The 23491-nt window shown below is 42.1% G+C and overlaps 1 protein-coding gene across 1 annotated transcript; it reads right to left on the bottom strand.

Annotated features, from left to right (window-relative positions):
* Positions 1 to 104: 104 nt before the first annotated feature.
* On the bottom strand, positions 105 to 21724 carry LOC106563214 (phospholipid-transporting ATPase ID). The gene is made up of 28 exons (XM_014128564.2): positions 21320 to 21724; positions 15226 to 15307; positions 14965 to 15023; positions 14736 to 14849; positions 13402 to 13500; positions 13225 to 13286; positions 12955 to 13027; positions 12651 to 12721; positions 12439 to 12521; positions 12172 to 12330; positions 11990 to 12078; positions 11723 to 11916; positions 11337 to 11545; positions 10772 to 10815; positions 10472 to 10637; positions 10116 to 10304; positions 9814 to 9929; positions 9487 to 9651; positions 9264 to 9375; positions 9069 to 9174; positions 8826 to 8976; positions 8367 to 8550; positions 7916 to 8139; positions 7639 to 7722; positions 6140 to 6385; positions 2804 to 2942; positions 2505 to 2635; positions 105 to 2405 (listed from the first exon to the last, which is right to left on the bottom strand). Exons 2-28 carry the CDS (start codon positions 15278 to 15280, stop codon positions 2142 to 2144), a joined length of 3588 nt encoding a protein of 1195 aa, XP_013984039.1. The 5' UTR covers positions 15281 to 15307; positions 21320 to 21724; the 3' UTR covers positions 105 to 2141.
* Positions 21725 to 23491: the final 1767 nt, after the last annotated feature.

Raw genomic sequence — 23491 nt, 5'->3', positions numbered from 1 at the left:
AGCGCAGGACTTGTCACTCAAGCCGTTTCCAACAACAGCGAATAGAAATGTAGGCCATTTACTTATAAAAAATGACCAACGATTACAAACAACAACAAAAGGAATACAAAAATATCAAACATTTATTATGGCAGTACAATGCTCAAAAAGTAGGCTACATAATTAAAATTACATTAGAGAGTCTATGATTTGTGTTTCAACGATTGAGAAAATGTTTATATTTTCATACAATATTATTCCCAGAAAAAAATACAACATCCTCATGTAGGTCCAACAAATATTACACAAATATGTCTACTAAGGTATACTAACATAGTCAGAACAGAAGTCAGAACAGGCTATGCCTGACATAATGCACTCAAATAATAATATATCATAACTCAATGCAACACCCTGAGTACAGACAGTTCACTACAATGTAGGTGGAACAATATGTAAAGAAAGTTTGTATAAAAGTTTCAAATCATGTTATTTAAGGCCCTTTAAGTCTCACTAAATTGTATAATAACACAGTAATAACTCGAGAATAACTACAATTCATTGATAAAGCTATAATAAAACAGGGGAGGACCATCCTACTCAGTGAATTTCATTTTTTTTTTTTATTGTGAAACATTAAAAAGTTATCCTTTTATAGATAAAACTATATTAAATATATTTACGTCACTAAATTAAAATGCACTGTTTTGCAATGAGGGTCTACAGTAGCCTCAACAACACTCTGGGGTAGCACCATGTTGTAACCGGAGTACAGCTATTTTTCATCCTCCTCTGTGTACAATGACTTCAATACAAAACCTAGGAGGCTCATGGTTCTCACCCCCTACCATAGACTTACACAGTAATTATGATGGCTTACCAATCAGAGCTCTTGCAGCATGAACTGACATGTTGCCCACCCAATCAAAGGATCAGAGAATGAATCTAGTAGTAAAAACATAAGCTACAAATAGCTAGCCCTGTAGTGTATAAAACGTGGTGAGTAGTTGACTCAAACAGAAAGACAATAGTTGAACAGTTTTGAAAAAATTAATTTCTTAAAAAAATTAGAAGCAACAGAGAGCTATATTTTGTTGTAATTTGTACACTTTCACTTTCTTAGCTAGTTAATGCAGCCATCTAATTTAGCCTACTCAAACACCTAGCTCAAACAGAGAGGAATGCTACTTATGTTAGCTAGCTGGCTAAGGCTATCCAACACTGAAACTCTTCCAAGTCTAGGTAAGCTTTCGTTTTTCTTTTTTTTATTGCCACCGGGGCCCACCGGTGTAACTGGGTGTAAGGGAAAAGGTGAGAGGAGGAGAGCGCGTAAAAGCGAGAAAGATTTATACAACGAGCAAAGTGATGATGCTGTTTGTATGTGGCTGCTATGAAAGTGAGCTGTGTGTGCAGGTGATCAGTGGTGTATTAATTCTGCCGATTCTGTTGAAAAACGTATCTTAAACAGAAGCAAACGGAACGAAACGGGAATAAACCTACCTGAATTTGTCCAATAGAAATTCTCATTTGCAACAGTTTGAACTAATGATTACACCCTAGATCAGCTAGATGCAAGCACTGTCTGTCACCTTGATTACTCCAATTTGTATTTTGACCTGTGCACCTAGGCTAGGTTGTAGCAACCTCATGATGGGTATAGGGAAAACTAGAGTATCATGTAGCAGCCTAAACCTATAGATGTTACATTGAGCTGTGTGAATGGAATATGAATGACAGTCATCCAATATTATGCTGTAATAGAAATAAGGCCATAAAAAAACGAATCGTCCTCCCCAATCTTAAACGGCACCAACCGCCACTATGACCATTGTCACATAATGATCATTTTGGACTTATGCCCAGCATGATTTTGTTGCTGTATCACCAATACTTTAAAAAAAAATTTTTTTTTACAGTTACAAGTACAGTACTTCCACATACATACATCTTGAAACTAAGCCTGGCACTAAATGCTGAATTTAGGCTTGGGGTTGTCCTTGTACTTTTTATCCAGATCAAGAATGTTACACATCCTCGCATCAGTGGAAGTGTTTCACAGAAACATGGCTGATTGACATTTGATATTTCTTTTAGGAATAGATTCATTGAGGATTTTCAGACTTAATGGCCTGAACACTGTGTGCTCTGTTAGGTCATCACTCCTAGGGACTCAGTGGTGGCTCCTCCCCCTCAATGATGGTGCGGTAGAACTGAGGCTGGGTCTGGGCCAATGGGGAGTCTGTCTGGGAGAAAAGGGCTGGCCGGCTCTTCGGGGTCCACCGCAGGAACTTGCCTGAGGTCACCAGGTCACCGTAGCCCTGGGCGTGGGAGAAGGCATAGCCTGACCGGCGGGTACTGGCGCGGCGGGCTTGGACACGGCGAGGGGCAGGGGGCAGCACCTTGTCCTGTCTCACCTTGTACCTCACCTAGAGGGAGGAGGAGGAATGAGAGAGACAGTGAGGGAGAAGTAATAATTTGTGATTCTTCAATGTCAATTACAAAGGAGTTGACCCTCGACATCTGACCTTGTCGTTGATAGTGGGCCACAGCAGGATGCGGAGGAAGCGATATGCCACCACGGGAAGCACACAGAGGATGGAGGTGAGTAGCATAGTCAGCCACACATTGGGCTGGTTCAGGGAGTTCCTGGCTGTGCCTGTTACATAGAGTATAGCATCGCAACATGTATTCAGATGATGATTGTAGTGACAGATACTCACCTACATGGTTACAGATAGTGTCACTGACCAAACGTTCAGATAGAAAGACATGAATGATGAAGGGAGAGGAGGTGGATGGACAGGTGCTGAGTGGTACTACTCACCAATGAAGGGGAAGGAGGAGGTGAAGATGAGAAACATGCCATTGCTGTACATGGTGAATATGACAGCAAAGTACACACACAGACTGCCCCACAGGAAGAACTGGTTCACTGACGTCCAATAGTGGGTGTCCAGACCCAGCTTTAACAAAGACACATGCAGCTACCTCAGACTCTTACTGTGTGTGTGTTTAGAGAGATGCCTTTTACATTAGTCCAGAGTGTGTACAGTTCAAGTCGGAAGTTTACATACACCTTAACCAAATACATTTAAAATCAGTTTCTCACATTGCTGACATTTAATCCAAGTAAAAATTAGGTCAGTTAGGATCACCACTTTATTTTAAGAAAGTGAAATGTCAGAATAATAGAAGTCAGAATGATTTATTTCAGCTTTTATTTCTTTCATCACATTCCCAGTGGGTCAGAAGTTTACATACACTCAATTAGTATTTGGTAGCATTGCCTTTAAATTGTTTAACTTGGGTCAAATGTTTCGGGTAGCCTTCCACAAGCTTCCCACAATAAGTTGGGTGAATTTTGGCCCATTCCTCCTGACAAAGCTGGTTAACTGAGTCAGGTTTGTAGGCCTCCTTGCTCGCACACGCTTTTTCAGTTCTGCCCACACATTTTCTATAGGATTTGAGGTCAGGGCTTTGTGATGGCCACTCCAATACCTTGACTTTGTTGTCCTTAAGCCATTTTGCCACAACTTTGGAAGTATGCTTGGGGTCATTGTCCATTTGGAAGACCCATTTGCGACCAAGCTTTAACTTCCTGACTGATGTCTTGAGATGCTGCTTCAATATATCCACATAATTTTCCATCCTCATGATGGCATCTATTATGTGAAGTGCACCAGTCCCTCCTGCAGTAAAGCACCCCCACAACATGATGCTGCCACCCCCGTGCTTCACAGTTGGGATGGTGTACTTTGGCTTGCAAGCCTCCCCCTTTTTCCTCCAAACATAATGATGGTCATCATGGCCAAACAGTTCTATTTTTGTTTCATCAGACCAGAGGACAATTCTCCAAAAAGTACGATCTTTGTCCCCATTTGCAGTTGCAAACTGTAGTCTGGCTTTTTTTATGGCGGTTTTGGAGCAGTGGCTTCTTCTTTGCTGAGCAGCCTTTCAGGTTATGTCGATATAGGACTCGTTCTACTGTCGATATAGATACTTTTGTACCGGTTTCCTCCAGCATCTTCACAAGGTCCTTTGCTGTTGTTCCGGGATTGATTTGCACTTCTCGCACCAAAGTACGTTCATCTCGAGGAGACAGAACGCATCTCCTTCCTGAGCGGTATGACGACTGCGTGGTCCCATGGTGTTTATACTTGCTTACTATTGTTTGTACAGATGAACGTGGTACCTTGAGGCATTTGGAAATTGCTCCCAAGGATGAACCAGACTTGTGGAAGTCTACATTTTTTTCTGAGGTCTTGGCTGATTTGTTTTGATTTTGCCATGATGTCATGCAAAGAGGCACTGAGTTTGAAGGTCGGCCTTGAAATACATCCACAGGTACACCTCCAATTGACTCAAATGATGTCAATTAGCCTATCAGAAGCTTCTAAAGCCATGACATTTTCTGGATTTTTCCAAGCTGTTTAAAGGCACAGTCAACTTAGTGTATGTAAACTTCTGACCCACTGGAATTGTGATACAGTGAATTATAAGTGAAATAATCTGTCTGAAAAGCAATTGTTGGAAAAATTACTTGTGTCATGCACAAAGTAGATGTCCTAACTGACTTGCCAAAACTATAGTTTGTTAACTTTTTAAGGTATAGGGGGCAATATTTTCGATTTCAGATGAAAAGCATGCCCAGAGTAAACTGCCTAATACTTGGGCCCAGAGTCAAATATTTGCATATTATTAGTGGATTTGGATAGAAAACGCTCTGAAGTTTCTAAAACTGTTTGAATGATGTCTGTGAGTATAACAGAACTCATATGGCAGGCAAAAACCTGAGAAAAATCCAGGAAGTGGGAAATCTGATGCTTGTAGTCTTTTCAAGTCATTGCCTAAGGCTTCCACTAGATGTCAACAGTCTTTAGAACCTTGTTTCAGGCTTTTGCAGTGAACAGAGAGCGAACAAGAAGGCCGGGAAGTTGGTGACTCAGAAAATGACATGAGTTCATTGGCGCGCATTCACATGATGAAGTAGCTGTGTTCCATAACGTTTTTCAAGACATTGGAATCGTCCGGTTGGAATATTATTGGAGTTTTATGTTAAAAAGGCCCTAAAGATTGATGCTATACAACGTTTGACATGTTGCTACGAACGTAAATATAACTTTTTTTTAACTTTTCGTCCTGAAATTTTCGGTACGCTTCCTACATTTGGAGTAGCTTACTGAACGCGCAAATAACAAGGAGGTATTTGGACATAAATTAGGGACTTTATCGAACAAAACAACATTTATTGTGGACCTGGGATTCCTGGATGTGCCTTCTGATGAAGATCATTAAAAGGTAAGTGAATATTTATAATGCTATTTATGATTTTAGATGACTCCAAAATGGCGGGTATCTGTATTGCCTGATGTATTTTTCTGAGCGCCGTACTCAGATTATTGCAAAGTGGGCTTTCCCCGTGAAGCTTTTTTGAAATCTGTCACAGTGGTTGCATTAAGGAGATGTTTATCTATAATTCTTCGAATAACAGTTTAATATTTTATCAACGTTTATGATGAGTATTTTTGTAAATTGTTGTGCTGATTCACCGGCAGTTTTGGAGGCAAAATATTTGCTGAACATCACGCGCCAATGTAAAATGGGTTTTTTGGATATAAATATTAACTTTATCGAACAAAACATACATTTATTGTGTAACATTGAGTCCTAGGAGTGTCATCTGATGAAGATCGTCAAAGGTTAGTGCTTCATTTTAGATGCATCTCTTGTTTTTGTGACCCCTCTCCTGCTTGGAAAATGGCTGTGTGGTTTTTCTTGTGTTGGCACTGTCCTAACATAATCTAACTGTATGCTTGAAATCGGACAATGTGGTTGGATTAAGGAGAGGTGTATCTTTAAAATGGTGTAAAATAGTTGTATGTTTAGAAATTTGAATTATGACATTTTGTTGTTTTGAATTTGCCGCCCTGATATTTCACTGGTTGTGTCCCGCAGGTCCCACATAGCCCATAGAAGTTAACAAGAAATTTGTGGAGTGGTTGAAAAACGAGTTTTAATGACTCCAACCTAAGTGTATGTAAACTTCCAACTTCAACTGTATGTATGCAAATATGGTTTAAGCCTCAGTTGAAACATTCATATACCACCACAAATGCCCAAATTTGATAACATAAGTACACATTATTTCCCTTCTCCTTACCTGTATACTGACGGCGATGAGCAGGCAGGTCTGGGCCAGCAGGGCGAAGGACTGATAGTCCACAATGTCTTTACCGTCGTCTCGGACCGTGTCGTACATGGCTGCCCAGGGAATGAAGAAGAGGACTAGGGAGCTGTAGCCACTGTGTAACACCGTGTAGACAAAGGCCCTCTTACTGAAGTACTGGTTGAGCTGGCCTGGGGCGTAGAGCTTGGGGTACTGGAAACTCCACCGATCATTTACATCCTAGATATACAGGGAGACATACACTGAACAGTGGTGTAAAGTACTTAAGCAAAAATACTTTAAAGTACTATTTAAGTAGTTGGTGTATCTGTACTTTACTATTTATATTTTTGCCAACTTTTACTTCACTACATTCCTGAAGAAAATAATATAATTTTACTCCATACATTTTCCTTGATACCAAAAGTACTTGTTACATTTTGACAGGAAAATGGTCAAATTCACACACTTATCAAGAGAACATCCCATGTCATCCCTACTGCCTCTGATCTGGCGGACTCACTAAACACAAACGCTTTGTTTGTAAATTATGTCTGGAATATGCCCCTGAATATCCGTCAATAAAAAAATTACATTTGTGCCGTCTGGTTTGTTTAATATAAGGAATTTGAAATGGTTTATACTTTTACTTTTGATACTTAAGTACATTTGAGCAGTTCCATTTACTTTTGATACTTAAGTACATTTGAGCAGTTCCATTTACTTTTGATACTTAAGTACTGTATATTTAAAACCAAATACTTTTAGACTTTTACTAAAGTCGAATTTTACTAGGTGACTTTCACTTGAGTCATTTTCTATTAAGGTATCTTTACTTGTCAAGTATGACAAGTTAGTACTTTTTCCACCACTGACACTGAATATACCAAACATTAGGAACATCTTCCTAATATTGAGTTGCACCCCACTCCCTTTCCCCTCAGAACAGCCTCAATTTGTCAGGGTATGGACTCTACAAGTGTCGAAAGCGTTCCACAGAGATGCTGGCCCATGTTGACTCCAATGCTTCCCACAGTTGTGTGAAGTTGGCTGGATGTCCTTTGGGTGGTTGACCATTCTTGATACACAGAGGAAACTGTTCAGCATGAACAACCCAGAAGTGTTGCAGTTCTTGACACAAACTGGTGCGCCTGGCACCTACTACCATACCCCCTTTAAAAATGTTATATTTTGTCTTGCCCATTCACCCTCTGAATAGCACACATACACAATCCATGTCTCAAGTGTCTTCTTTAACCAGTCTCCTCCCCTTCATCTACACTGATTGAAGTGGATTTAACAAGTGACATCAATAAGGGATCATAGCTTTCACCTGGATTCACCTGGTCAGTCTATGTCATTGGCAAGATAATTCTTAATGTTTGTATACTCAGTGTATGTGATTACATACATACTACTTACTTGCATCGGCATACATAATTGGCTGACGTACATTACTGACATACTAACATAAGCCTAAGAGACATGATTACCTGGTCAAAGAGACTCAACGCCAGCACAGGTAGAGCTGTGTAAACCAGGTTATACAGGGTGATGAACCACTCGTCATACACAGTCTGTTAGGGGGAACAGAAAATCATACACATTAGATACATGACTGTCTTTAGTCCATTAGAGCCCAGTATGTTTCCTGGTCAGGAACTACTTCTGCCACTAGTTATAAAGGAATTAACATGTCATACTCTAAACAAACTAAAGCATGACTTTTCTGCAAGTCTCTGTGCATGCACCTCTGTTTCTGTGTCTCACCTGGGCTGAGAAACCGCAGAAGAAGCCGTACCAGAAGTGGACGAAGGTGAAGGTGAAATTCTTGTAGAAGAAGTAGCGCAGGAACTTGCACATCCTCAGGTAGGACCAGCGGCCGTGCACCAGCAGGAGGCGCTGCAGGTAGCGGAACTGAGCGAAGGAGAAGTCACTGGAGAGCACCGCCTGCATTCCCTCCTGACCTGATATACCTACTCCTATATGAGCAGCTAGAGGGGGGAGAGAGGAAGGGAGGGTAAGAGAGAGGGGTGGTGAGAGAGAGAGGGAGAGGGGTGGTGGGAGAGAGATAGAGAGGATGAGTGTGTGTATGAGTTGATTAGAGGAATCATAACAGCAGTCAAATATTTAGCATCAGGGATCAGGATCCTTCAACACCTTCACAGTGTTTAAGCAGCTCATAATTGGAGCTGCTTGACCCTTGATCAAGCAGCCCTACCCTTGATCATGCTGACGTCGTTGGCGCCGTCGCCGATGGCCAGAGTGATAGCCTGCTTGTACTTCTTCACCAGCTCCACCACCTGGGCTTTCTGCAGTGGAGTCACCCTGCAGCAGATTACCGTCTGACACATACACGCTGTCCGCAGCAGCTCCATCTCCATGTCCTTCTCCAAGGCAAAGGCCTGGGTGGAGAGGGGGGGAAGGGGAGATGGAGGGCGGGAGGGAGGAGAGGGGGAGGTAGGGGTGAGGGGAGAGAGAGGGAGGAGAGGGGAAGGTATGGGTGAGGGGAGAGGAGAGGGGGAGGTAGGGGTGAGGGAGTAGTGGAAAGAGAGAGATAAATGAATGAAGGATTGTTCACGAAATATTGGAACAAAGATTATAAAAAGTGATTACAACATATGTCAATCAGAATATAAGTTTTATGTTTCCAGTGACCCACCAGAGTCCTTGTCCTTACCAGACTGTGTCCGTTAATCACCATAGCGTACTCTCCATCCACTGGCTCATCCGCCACCGTCTCCGTCTTTAAAAGACAAAACAGGCCACTTCTACTCTTTGTGACAGTAGGCTCCTCTGGTCCATCAGGTCTCATCTTCCTCCTTGCGGTCCTGGTCAGGGAGAGAGAGATACTTTTACATGTCACGTTACTGTGGTGCGTCAAGCTACGAAAGTCATTGTCAATAGTCTGTCTGTGCCTCACTGGAGCTCCTTTCTGACTTCCTCTGCTGTGTTTGCCGACACGATGAACACTTCGGTCATCTCCTCTCGCAACATGTTGCAGGAGTAGCCAATGTTCTCTGCCGTTTCTGTTCCGACAGAGAGAAAAGAGAATCAAGGTGTGCCAGAGAAAACTATTGTAGCCTATTGATAGTATATTCTAAGGAAGATAACCCACCCTGCTTGTCTCCAGTGAGCACCCAGATCTTGATGTCGGCTTTGGAGAGCTTCTCAATGGTCTGAGGCACTCCATCCTGTAGCTTATCCTCTACTGCAGTGGATCCTAACAGCTACACACACATACCGGTACAAACATGAAAGATTCAGTTGATATTGTGCTAGTGGATTGTCTTGTAGGACAATTATACTTTTGTAATGATACTTTTGTCTGTATTACCCACCAGCAGGCCTTCCTCGATCTCCTCATACAGCGCATCCAACTTCTCCTCCCTCTCGTCCATGGCAGTGCTGGCCTCATGGTGGCGCAGTTTCCACTCCTCCATATACTTTGGGTCTATGTCCTTGTAGGCCAGAGCCAGTGTACGCAGACCATCCCCAGCATACTCCTGTCAATGGAACAGTTACTTTAGATTTAGGATCTAACACACAGGTACAGAGTTGGACATACAGGATATAGTTCATCTTGTGTAAGATTTTACATATATTCACACGCTCCACAAAAAATACAGAATTCTAAATACGGACACACACAGAGGCTGGCTACTCACATTCAGGTGTTCGGTGGTGACCTCCTTAAGTTTGCTGCAAGAAGGGTTCAGTCTCTCAAAGATGATGGTGTCTGCTCCCTTACAGTAAAGAGTCAGCTTGCCCTCCGGACTGCGCACTAGGGGCCACGCAACACATAATCAGGTTTTGTTAACTTAAATCTCAATGGCAAATCGGTTACAATAAAGCCATCAAAGTTTGAACAAACTTCCCATATCATTCAGATAATTCTAAATAGCTACAGTTTCAGAACATATTCCCCTATAATTCTAAAGGCGTAACGGTTAATGTTGGATGGACTCACCGATGACCGACATCCTCTTGCGGACGTTGTTGAAGTCCAGTACAGCCAGTAGCTCGTAGGTGACCAGCTGTCCCATCTCCACCACAGTGATGCTCTCTGGTGTACGAGAGCGGAACACAAAGCCAAAGTTCCTGGCTGCTGTGACCAGAGCTCCCTCGTCTGGTGACTGGGCCTGGTAGTACAATTCACCTAGAAGATCACAATGACGGAAGATATTTACTAGTCGCCTTGTCTAGTTTATGGAGCTAGTAGAAGTTGTCCTCCCAACCACTGTGCAACTTCTACCTCAAGCCTCCATCCATAGTCACCCACACCAATGCAATAATATGTGAATCCAGCAGGAGTCGCTTTCTCACCCTCCTTCTTCTCCTCGGGCATGACGGTGTGGCACAACGCAAGCAGGCGGAAGAAGGCCTGCACCTGGGGGTTGCCCTCCCTCACCACCTCCACTAGGCTGTGGTCATGGAAACAGAACTTTGGGTCGGCCAGGTTGTTCCAAGAGAAGTCCACCTTCTCTGTTTTCTACCAGAGAGTGAGTGAGGGTTAGGAATGTTAGTGCCACGGAATGTAAGGATTTATTGCCAAAGAAAGGGCCTTAGAGATTTTCTTTCATACATTAAATCCATAAACCCAACACACCCTTTTCCTCCTCTCACCTCATTAATCTCCACTCTTTGTCCAGAAAAGTCCAACAACTCCCCTGGAGAACAGAAACACATTTTGTCACTTACATGGTACAGTGAATGATTGCCACCTATGTGTATTAATGTATGCCTTACCGTGTGTGTAAACACATGATACGTGCTTATAGTGCTCGACTTGACCTTTTTCTACATGTACATATCGACCTCTATTACCATCCATCCCTGCACATTGATATGGCAATGTACTCCTTGTATATAGGTTCATTCTTGTGTGTTTTATTTCTCATGTGTTTATATATACAGTACCAGTCAAAAGTTTGGACATACTTGCTCATTGAAGGGTTTTTCTTTATTATAACAATTTTTTACATTGTAGAATAATAGTGAAGACATCAAAACTATGAATATATATATATATATATAAATAAATAAAAATATATGTACAGTATTTTTAACTCCGCATCGTTGGGAAAGAGCTTGTAAGTAAGCATTTCACTAAGGTCTACATCCCTTTTATTCGGCACATGTGACAAATACGATTTGATTTAAGTGTGTGTATTCCAGCGCCAGGCCTCACCATAGGACTTCCCGTTGATGGAACACTTGTTGAAGGTCATGATGTTCTGTGTGAGTGTTCCAGTCTTGTCAGAGAAGATGTATTTGATCTGGCCCAGCTCCTCGTTGAGCGTGGTGGTCCTGGCCTCGGCAGGCGTGTCACTCTTGGGATAGTACATCTTCCTGTCCCAGTCTATGTAGAAACTGTTCCCCAGGCGAATGATCTCCACACTGCACCCAAAACACAGGAGAAAAAGAAAGAGAGAGAGGGAGAGAGAAATGCAATCAATTCACATTGATGATTCATGGTGATGTAGTCCTGTCATCAAAGGCACAGTAGAAGTAACACATTGGGACACAGAGATGCAACTGCAGTGAATGACTGGATAATATGTGAAGTGCACTGACCTGACGTAGAGGGATATAGGCACCACAGTGTTGAGGATGATGACGTAGGACCAGAAGGTGAGGAAGGCTGAAAAGGGAGCGTTAACCCCCTCTTGCTTGGGTAGGAATGCAGCAAACTTAGAGCCCTCCTGGTACTCCCAGATTCCATTCCCAACGGCCAGGATTAAACACATAACCGCCAGGAAACCAAAGATCTGGAAGACCAAACACGACAGTTAAGAAGTGTGTGTGTGTGATGACTGTGTGTGTATGTATAGTCATACTCACACTCAGCACCAGAACATTCATGAGGCGATCAATGCTGGTCCGTTTCAATGTGGTCTTTCCACAGTTCTGCATCAGCTTGGTGTCTGGACCTGGAAGAGGGAATAGATTGATCATCAGTTGTGGATATTTTCATGAAAGTCTTCGGTCATTTCTCTGCCATTATGTGGACCGTTGAGACTCACCTCCAAAGACGACCAGGCCGAAGCACCACTGGGTGTTCCTCAGAGTACAGCCTCTCAGCAGGACCCTCTCGTTGTCCAGGGAGTACGTCTCTCCCTTCAGAGTCAGGGTGCCAGTGAACTTATCTAGGCGGTTGTTGGGTGGCTCACAGCGCACCTCGCCTACACAGGGACAGAGAGGTTCAGGGACTGTACAACAGTTAAGAATATTCTGATTCATAAGATCTAGACTTTTAAGCCATGATAATCTAAACATTTTTCCAGTTTTACCGTTGAAGTTGGCCAGTTTCTCTATGCTATTCTCCAGTTCCCCTGTCACAGTCAGGGCCTGCTTCACCTTCAAGTTAGTTTCTCTAAAGGAGGAGGAGGGCAGGATGAGAGAAACAGAGAAAGAGGAAGAGCTCATACAATTAAGAAAGGCAGTGAAATATCTTTGGTGTCAAAGGTAAACACAAACGCATGCATGAACGCAACAGACACACCCATCTAGTTCAGCTGTTTCTATGTAGACGAGGTTGAGAGGCTCACTGCTGGACAGCAACAGGAGATCGGCCTGGAGAAGGAGAGTGATAAAGATGAGAGAGAGTGATAGAGAAGAGAGAGAAGAGAGGAGAGAGAGAGAGAGAGCTATAGAATGTTAATTTGAAACCCCATAAATGATGACTTACTTGAAATATAAATTAGTCAGATTTTCTATTCTGTAGAATGACTGGTGACCTACACTGGCTGATTGTATTTCTGTGGTACATCTGCCCTTTGACCCTCTGCAGACACCTCCAACCTTACCGTGACAAACTGATTATTCTCCAGCTTGATGATGTCCCCAACTTGAACATCCATCCACTTTTCACTCCTTAGTCTGAAAAAGGCAAGATCATAATGATGCTGCGCTAAGGCAAGCCTAGAGTGACATCTGGTGTTTGAGAACGCTAACACTGACTAACAAATCACCACCTAATGCGTACACAACAAATATACAGACCTCTTGAGAGCTAATCTGTGACATACAAGCACTTTCCAAGCACTGAGAAATGAGCTAAGGGAAGAGAGACTCACTCTCCAGCGATGAGGACCTCCACCTTCCGGTTGTTCACCTGTCTGTCACATCTGTGTCTGTTCTACACAGGCGAAGGAGATGGAATATTAGGATCTGGAGACCAGAAAAAAACTGGTCTATGCAGACCATATTATGTATCTGGTCTTAATTCTGTAATTAGTAGACGTTGAGCTCACTATGTCGTCGCTGCCGTCCTTGGCCATGGTCATGGAGAGCACCAGGACCAGGGGGACCACGGTGGTGAACCAGGACAGGGATGAGATCTCTGGGATGAGCTGAGAGTAGCCAGGAGAGACAAAACATCACCAGCAGGGACTCACCTTTCTGCTGCAATTTAGTACTGCTACTCCCTATTATATAGTACATTATAGGCCTACAGCCAGCTCCAGGGCATGAGGGAGCTTATGTAGATACTATGAAGAAATATACATTTGCACTCAGATTCTACGTTTTGGTGTATTTACAGCTTCAAGTCTTCTTGAGTATGAAGCTACAAGCTTGGTACACCAGTATTAGGTGAGTTTCTCCCATTCTTCTCTGCAGATCCTCTCAAGCTCTGTCAGGTTGCACAGCTACTTTAAGGTCGCTCCAGAGATGTTTGATCTGTTCAATCCGGCCTATGACTGGGCCACTCAAGGACATTCAGAGACTTGTCCTGACGCCACTCCTGCGTTGTCTTGGCTGTATGCTTAGGGTAGTTCTCCTGTTGGAAGGTTAACCTTCACCCCAGTCTGAGGTCCTGAGCACTCTGGGGCAGGTTTTCATCAAGGATCCATCTCTACTTTGGTCCGTTCATCTTTCCCTTGATCCTGACTAGTCCCTGCCGCTGAAAAACATCCCCACAGCATGATGCTGCCACCCCCATGCTTCATCGTAGGGAGGGTGCCAGGTTTCTTCCAGACATGACACTTGGCATTCAGGCCAAAGAGTTCAATCTTAGTTTCATCAGACCAGAGAATCTTGTTCCTTTAGATGCCTTTTGGCAAACTCCAAATGGGCTGTCATGTGCCTGTCTCACTCTACGGACAATTCCTTCGACCTCATGGCTTGGTCTTTGCTCTGACAACTGTGGGACCTTATATAGACAGGTGTGTGCCTTTCTAAATCATGTCCAATCAATTGAATTTACCACCGGTGGACTTCAATCAAGTCGTAGAAACATCTCAAGGATGATCAATGGAAACAGGATGCACCTGAGCTCAATTTTGAGTCTCATAGCAAAAGGTCTGAATACTTACGTAAATACGGTTCTGTTTTTTATTTTTAATACATTTGCAAACATTTCTAAAAATCAGTTTTCGCTTTGTCATTATGGGGTATTGTGTGTAGATTGATGAGGACATTTTTTATTTATTTAATACATTTTAGAATAAGGCTGTAACGTAACAAAATGTAGAAAAGGTCAAGGGGTCTGAATACTTTCCGAATACACTATCTACAGGCCTCAGCCCTGTGCAGCATTGACAGAATAAGGCTTAGTGTGGCTGCATTAAGGCTGTGTAAACGTTACCTGGAGACAGAGGAGGAAGAGGAAGTATGCATTGGCCAGTCTTTGGAACTGCTCAAACAGATTGAGCGGGAGAAAGGTGAAGAAATTGTATTTGGAGGTTTTAATGGCATTGTCCTGCATGGGGAGCAAGAGGGGAATGTGTTACTGTGACAAATACACATGAAAACATAACATGCAGACACACAATGTAAACAATGGCTTGGAATGAGTAATCGACCGCAGTACTTACAGCATACTCGTAAGACAAGTTGAATTCTCTGTCATTTGCTCGCAGGTGTCTTTCTTCCTCTGTAGGTGGAAACAAAATCAATTAAATATCACAGGTGTGGCAATAAACCGCTCAACTTTTCCACAAGTAAATGCTGGCTTTAGCCCCTTAAGGGCTGGGACACAGATAGTCGGATCACAGGCGTGGCAGTAAAATAATAAACTCTGGGGATGCTCTCCACACCAGAGCTGGGACTAGACTACAGCAGGTCAGTTAACTCACCTTTTTCTTCCTTCCTCCCACACTCCAGACCCAATTGTGACAGTAGCGACCCCATGTTCAGCTCATCACTCCCATATCACACCTGGGAGAAAAAACAGATGGCTGATGTGGAATAATAGCTTGAATAATAATGGAATCACAAAGTGAAACTCATTATATAAAATGATGAGAAGCAAGGTTGGGAAACTTCCTGACCATAATGATTTCTCCATACTTGTGGTACAGCTACAGTATATTGTAACCGTGTTATGACAGAGCGAAGGGAGCGGAACGGTCTCATTTACAGCAGGTCTATACACTCTAACCAGTGTGTGGAACAGCAAGTGTGGAACAGCTATAATTATTTTATGACAAGTTCATGGTGAGCCTTGCAGGGTTGTACTAATGTAGGCCTAGGTGTAGTATCCTTGGCAACGACCACTTGAGTGAGAATTCTTTAATCATCATCCACACATATTCGCATGCACACACAGACACACAAGCCTGTTCCCTACGCAAATGAGCTTCCTGATATCTAAATGAACACCAAGAATCATTAACTTTCAAGTGAACATTTTGTGAAAATGGCATTGATGTGATCTAATGAGCTTTATACAGAAATGCTCGAATTGGCTTTATAGGGATAATCTGTTGAGTTATGGACAAGGCGCTGGTTTCTATGAACAGGTTTCACAGACAGGTTAAATTAGTCACGGAGTAGGCCTGATTTTAAAAAAATTATATGATTCTTGATTACTATTTTTAAATGAAGATCAAGCATAATCCGGGAATATTTTAGGCCATGTCCATGAAGATAAACTATGAATCCTCTTTATTACAGTGTAATTTGTTCCATGAGGAGGCTTTGAATTTTATTTTTTTTATATAAAAAAAATACAGATCTGATCAGGGCAAGTCTGGGGTGGCAGGTAGCCTAGTGGTTAGAGCGTTGGGCCAGTAACAAAAAGGTTGCTGGATCGAATCCCCGAGCTGACAAGGTACAAATCTGTTGTTCTGCCTCTGAACAAGGCAGTTAACCCACTGTTTCTCGGTGGGCTGTCATTGTAAATAAGAATTTGTTCTTAACTGACTTGCCTAGTTAAGTAAAGATTAATTATTATAATTTTTTTATTTTATTTTAAGTCCAATATACCTCATAAAGAGGAGTCAAATTTATAGTTTCTGATATTAAGGATGAAGCTCTTGTAAAAGCTCATGTACATTAACCTGCTATGTCGTAAGTTTCCACTCTATGCTCACTGGTAGAGTAAATGCCATGTTGAGACGTATTAGAGCCACTCCTTATCAACCATTTGTACCAGAGCAAAATACACTTGATAATCCATACTTAGTCACTACACTTGAGATCGCTCATAACCCTGAACATTAGACCTGGTATTCCCTACATTATGTTCGCCTGCCTGAAGTCACAAAGTTCTCTTATCAGTCTCCTTATCAGTCTTATCAGTTTTCTAGGTCCTCTGTGATGGCCGCCAGCAGCTCAAAAACCTCATACACAGTCCACACACCTTACATTCAAGTAAATAGAAAGCCTTAGAATTACAGAAACTATTATATATAAACTTGTCAGAGGAAGATACTAGAAAGAAGATAATATAAATATATATATTTATAGTATCTTCCTCTGACAAGTTTTTCCCCATGAAATTGTACAGTTCAATGTCCATCTGTTTTGGCAGAAACTCCCAAATAAACAGCTGAATTCACTCCAAACCACAGGTCAAAAAGTAATCTCACCCTCTCACACCTACCACAACACCAAAACTACTCCCCAATTCCATGCTTTTCCACACCCATATTTCTTTCCTTTTTGTTTTAGTTTAAACTTTCACATTGGGAATATTTACTCCCTGCATTGTACCAGAACACACACACTTTGATACAAAGTACCCACTGGGCACACACTGGTTGAATCAACGTTGTTTCCACGTAGGGCTGTGGCGGTCACGAAATTTCATCAGCCGGTGATTGTCAAGTAAATAACTGTCGGTCTCACGGTAATTGACCGTTAATTAACATAAACACATTTAGCATCTCCTGGCTTCCACGCATAGCCTACAAGCCACTGATGCAGACCTTTGGAACATCTACATTTTAAAAAGTCGAATAAATCCATGTAATACAGCCTACACCTTTACAATAAATCCCTTATTGTAAAGACAGGTCTATGATATGAAGAAAATGTAGTCTATTTCAGAAGAACAGAATAGCATACTCTGAGTTGTCCTAATGTTAGGTCCCGATCTAGTTATGCCAAATGGCTGTGGGTTACACTAGTTCTTTTAGCAGACAAGACTTGCTTAGAATTCCGTGGCATTATTTTATAGTATGAAAAATACAATTGAACAAAGCTAAATAAAATAGAAAGAATATTATCTCCAAACAATTTGTGTGCGCACATGCAGCTATTCTGTGTTGAGAGGTTAACAAAGAAATAGGAATTCCTATATGTTTTATTTAGTTATTAATGTAACTTTAGTTGTTCTACACACGTTGGGCTATATGTTTTGATTTTTAATACATTGTAAGGCTGCATGATGAGACTAATGATGATTTGAAAAAAGTTGCTTGAAAGGCATGAGCTCTGCTTTGTTTTTTGCACAGGCTGTACACACTACATCAGTCACTCATTCACAATTTGACAAGCACTTGATAATGCCTAGAATTTCACAGCTGCATCCCCTTTGTGTGGCCGTAGCGCACCCTAAAACAATCCATGCCTTTTTTTTGGCCAGTGGCCGTTGTGCCCTCCTCCCTAGGTGCTGTGCACTCCATCACATGATCGGGTTTTTCTTACAGGCTACAAGTGAAGACAGTCACATCAGGGATGCAACTGTGTGGTTCCTTATCCAATTCCAAGGTGCATATTGAAGATATTGGAAGAACTGTCCACATTTACTTTTCATCAGCCAACAAGATGAGTAGGCCTTATGAACAGCAAAAGCACTAGCCTCTGTCAATCTACTGTCTCCCATAGTACAAAGGTTAACCTGTTATGGATAGGGGGCAGTATTTTCACGGCCGGATAAAAAACGTACCCGATTTAATCTGATTATTACTCCTGCCCAGAAACTAGAATATGCATATAATTATTAGCTTTGGATAGAAAACACTCCAAAGTTTCTAAAACTGTTTGAATGGTGTCTGTGAGTATAACAGAACTCATTTGGCAGGCCAAAACCTGAGAAGATTCTGTACAGGAAGTGCCCTCTCTGACCCTTCCTTGGGCTTCTTGACTCTCTTTATTGAAAACTGAGGATCTCTGCTGTAACGTGACACTTCCTACGGCTCCCATAGGCTCTCAGAAGGCGGGAAAAAGCTGAATGATGTCTTTGCAGCCCCTGGCTGAAAAACATTAGCGCATTTTGATAGTGGTCGATCTGAGTACAATGAAACTGAGGCGCGTGCACGAGCCGACCCCATGTTTTTATTCTTTCGTCTTTGAACGAAAACAACGACTCCCGGTCGGAATATTGTCGCTTTTTTACGAGAAAAATAGCATAAAAATGTATTTTAAACAGCGGTTGACATGCTTCGAAGTACGGTAATGGAATATTTAGATTTTTTTTGTCACGAAACGCGTCAGGCGCGTAACCCTTCGTCACCCTTGGATAGTGTCTTGAACGCACGAACAAAACGCCGCTATTTGGATATAACTACGGATTATTTTGAACCAAACCAACATTTGTTATTGAAGTAGAAGTCCTGGGAGTGCATTCTGACGAAGAACAACAAAGGTAATCCAATTTTTCTTATATTAAATCTGAGTTTGGTGAGGGTCAAACTTGGTGGGTGTCAAAATAGCTAGCCTGTGATGGCGAGCCATCTACTCAGAATATTGCAAAATGTGCTTTCACCGAAAAGCTATTTTAAAATCGGACACCTCGATTGCATAAAGGAGTTCTGCATCTATAATTCTTAAAATAATTGTTATGTTTTTTGTGAACGTTTATCGTGAGTAATTTAGTAAATTCACCGGAAGTGTTCGGTGGGAATGCTAGTTCTGAACGTCACATGCTAATGTAAAAAGCTGTTTTTTTTATATAAATATGAACTTGATTGAACAAAACATGCATGTATTGTATAACATAATGTCCTAGGGTTGTGATGAAGATCAAAGGTTAGTGCTGCATTTAGCTGTGGTTTTGTTTTTTGTGACATTATATGCTAGCTTGAAAAATGGGTGTCTGATTATTTCTGGCTGGGTACTCTGCTGACATAATCTAATGTTTTGCTTTCGCTGTAAAGCCTTTTTGAAATCGGACAGTATGGTTAGATAAAGGAGAGTTGTCTTTAAAATGGTGTAAAATAGTCATATGTTTGAAAAATGGAAGTTTTTGGATTTTTGAGGAATTTGTAATTCGCGCCACGCCTATCATTGGATATTGGAGCAGGTGTTCCGCTAGCGGAACGTCTAGATGTAAGAGGTTAACCTATTCTATTCTGTGCGAGAAATAAATATTCCAAACATAGTCTGGGACAGTTGTGGGATGCGATAGATCCAAAATGAATACAACTACTAGCATTAAAAAAAAACTTTTTTACACAATGTGGCTGATGCAGCAGATCAGAATGTTTAGCTTAAAATGTTAAACTATTAGGCTATTTCTTCACATTACAAGCACAAAAATGTGCACATGGTAGTAAGCCAGAAGCGCGATTGTTCCATTAGCGTAAAACACCATTATCAAAAGTGACTGCAAATGCAATTATGCATGTAATGCTTTTAATATAAAATTTGCATTTTTAAACTTGAAACTCACACGCTGCTTATGTATGCCAGTTAGGCTCTACACCCCTTGTAAAGAGGATTAATGTGCTTCATTTTAAGAAGTTATTTGGCCACTTCAGTTGTGATACAAACCTTATTAAAACACATAGGCCTATGGTTAGGCTACATGAGGTGTTTATTTTAATTTTACATTTACCTTCATTTAACTAGGCAAGTCAGTTGAGAACAAATTCTTATTTTCAATGACAGCCTAGGAACAGTGGGTTAACTGCCTTGTTCAGAGGCAGAACGACATATTTTTACCTTGTTAACTCGACAATTCGATCTTGCAACCTTTTGGTGACTAGTCCAATGCTCTAACCACTAGGCTACCTGCCGCCCCAGTGTGTGACTATGATTAGAAAAAGTCACAAAAGGCATTGTTTCTTTTGCTGGGCATCATTCACAAATGATAATATATCATTCACAAGTGATAGGCTAATATTGTCACCCATCAGACTTAATCTTGTCTTTACATATGTTATTTAGTATATGTGTGAAATTTGTTTTGATTTAGAATGGACCATTATCATGCACCTGTATCGAAACAGGGGCGGCTGGAAAAAAATACATGTCATCTATGTACTTAAATAGCGAATGGAGAACTATTTTACCCATGGTTCATTTTCATGCCAGCCAGGTAGGCTATACTCCTGTTTTAAATATAAGCAATGTGCTTAACATTAGAAAAGTTGAAAAAGAAATATAGTAGGCCTAGCCTATAGAAAGCTGATACTCTTCTTTTTAGTAGAGGCCATCACTCTGTTTTCTCGCGCAATTGCATAGCCGCCTATTGAAATGTTGCGCAACATGAGCTCATCCGCTCTAATGAACTGTTTGATTAGATTTTGTAATACATTTGCATTGATGTCAGAGTGATTAGAGAGACAATAGAGTGCTGAGTACCAGGCAGTTATCAAGTTTGGTAGGCTAGTAATGACCATCAGCAGCATCAGAGCTTGAAGAAGCCTAATTACCGTGACTAAACGGTCACGTGGAATTTGAATGTCTTCATGACCTGTGACTGCCGGTGTGGCGGTATTACGGTCACTGCAACAGTCATTTAAATGAAATTATGTTAAACCAACGTTGATCAGATGTTGAATTGACGTCTGTGCCCAGTGGTTTATTATGTTCAAATTCATTAGGATGCTGTATGTCAGTTTGATTAACTGATCAGCTTTTCCTTAATAGCCAAATACTGTATCTCTGAAGTCTCTGAACTTGTCAACAGACCCGTTCTAGACAGACCCCAGGCACAGGTTCACTTAATTGTTAGCAGCAGTATCATTGGAGAAAAGCAAATAATGTCCAGTCACATACCTCAGTGAGAAGAATGATATCGGAGTCCCTCAGGAAAGTCAAAGCCCTTCAACAGAACACAGACAGGTACAAAGACGGGCAGGAAGTAGGCCTAAGGATGTCTCCAACGACACCCGCTTCTCTCACTCAACACGCCCTCCCTTTGAGTTGAACTACAGTAAATCCAGGAGACGGAACTGCGCTTCAGTCTGGGCAAACACACTTACACCAAGACGCAGACCCAGACAGAGGGGCTCCTGAGACTCCTAGGTAGAAGGCAGGAGTGGAGCAGAGCAGGTGGAGTCCCAGAGGTGGGGTGTGAGGAGGTGGGGGAAGCAAAGTCATGGGCAGCTACAGGAAACAGAACGGGATCCCCCTCAGGGCAACGGCAAAGAGCTAGAGCAAACACTGCAGCCAGCGATCTTTGGACCTGGATGTTGAGACACAAAGCAGAGGCAGGTGCTGAGCGGCAGTAAAACTGAGGTGAGGGACAGACACTGGCCAATCAGAACAAACAATGGGGCAATGACCAGGAAGATCAGAGGATACCAGGCATGTCACACACACACCCTGAGGTGGGGACGCATGCGCAGACACACTATTTTCCACTTCCTATATATGAATTCATATCAAAACAGGCATACTGCACTTTACAATATATTCTATATTTTGATTAAAGTCTGAGTGTTACCCTTTAGAACATGACATTGCTCGTATGTGGACTAGAAGTGTTAATACTATCGGAATTGTGATGATTGTTATGAAAGTGGGGGGAGGATTTTGAACAGAATCTCAGAGCCACAGGTGAAATCCAAAACCTGGACACGAGTACAAAAGGGTCCTCTGTAGTCCCCAGGACTTCGTTATGAGCCAATGGGCAAACGGATGCACAGCCACAGAAGCATGGACACACACACGAATACACACACGCACATGATACCAAGGAATGTTGAAGAGACACTGTCATTATTACTGAGTGCATGTCTTACCTTGTGGTGATAGACATCTTCATGACCCTTCTTCAAGGGCACAGTGGTCTTTTCAGGGCACGTGTCTTTTATAAAAAAAGGCTCTACCAAGCTCAACACCGGCAGTTTGGAGAGAAATGGCATGGTATCCTCCAGACATTTACGAAATACCAAATGGAAAAGGATATTTGAGAACATCTAACATTCTTTAGTTTTACAGTGAGGGAAAAAATTATTTGATCCGCTGCTGATTTTGTACGTTTGCCCACTGACAAAGAAATTATCAGTCTATAATTTTAATGGTAGCTTTATTTGAACAGTGAGAGACAGAATAACAACAAAAAAATCCAGAAAAACGCATGTCAAATGTTATAAATTGATTCGCATTTTAATGAGGGAAATAAGTATTTGACCCCCTCTCAATCAGAAAGATTTCTGGCTCCCAGGTGTCTTTTATACAGGTAACGAGCTGAGATTAGGAGCACACTCTTAACGGGAGTGCTCCTAACAGCAGCTTGTTACCTGTAAAAAAGACACCTGTCCACAGAAGCAATCAATCAGATTCCAAACTCTCCACCATGGCCAAGACCAAAGAGCTCTCCAAGGATGTCATGGACAAGATTGTAGACCTACACAAGGCTGGAATGAACTACAAGACCATTGCCAAGCAGCTTGGTGAGAAGGGGACAACAGTTGGTGCGATTATTCGGAAATGGAAGAAACACAAAAGAACTGTCAATCTCCCTCGGCCTGGGGCTCCATGCAAGATCTCACCTCGTGGAGTTGCAATGATCATGAGAACAGTGAGGAATCAGCCCAGAACTACACGGGAGGATCTTGTCAATGATCTCAAGGCAGCTGGGACCATAGTCACCAAGAAAACAATTGGTAACACACTACGCCATGAAGGACTGAAATCCTGCAGCGCCCGCAAGGTCCCCCTGCTCAAGAAAGCACATATACATGCACGTCTGAAGTTTGCCAATGAACATCTGAATGATTCAGAGGCCAACTGGGTGAAAGTGTTGTGGTCAGATGAGACCAAAATGGAGCTCTTTGGCACCAACTCAACTCGCCGTGTTTGGAGGAGGAGGAATGCTGCCTATCACCCCAAGAACACCATCCCCACCGTCAAACATGGAGGTGGAAACATTATGCTTTGGGGGTGTTTTTCTGCTAAGGGGACAGGACAACTTCACCGTATCAAAGGGACGATGGACTGGGC

This window comes from Salmo salar, chromosome ssa11 (assembly GCF_905237065.1).
Source record: "Salmo salar chromosome ssa11, Ssal_v3.1, whole genome shotgun sequence".
Classification (NCBI taxonomy): Eukaryota; Metazoa; Chordata; class Actinopteri; order Salmoniformes; family Salmonidae; genus Salmo; species Salmo salar.
Note: the sequence above shows the minus strand (reverse complement) of the source record. Positions and strands in the feature narration are given on the sequence as shown.

Bases quoted from the DNA above. Each gene is read 5' to 3' on its own strand.
- LOC106563214 (XM_014128564.2), bottom strand. From the start codon at position 15,280: ATGGGGTCGCTACTGTCACAATTGGGTCTGGAGTGTGGGAGGAAGGAA. The intron at 9,930-10,115 runs GTGAGTCCATCC...CGTGGCCCCTAG, and splicing joins CAAGAGGATGTCGGTCATCG to TGCGCAGTCCGGAGGGCAAG. The intron at 8,551-8,825 runs GTAAGGACAAGG...CTCTCCACCCAG, and splicing joins TGATTAACGGACACAGTCTG to GCCTTTGCCTTGGAGAAGGA.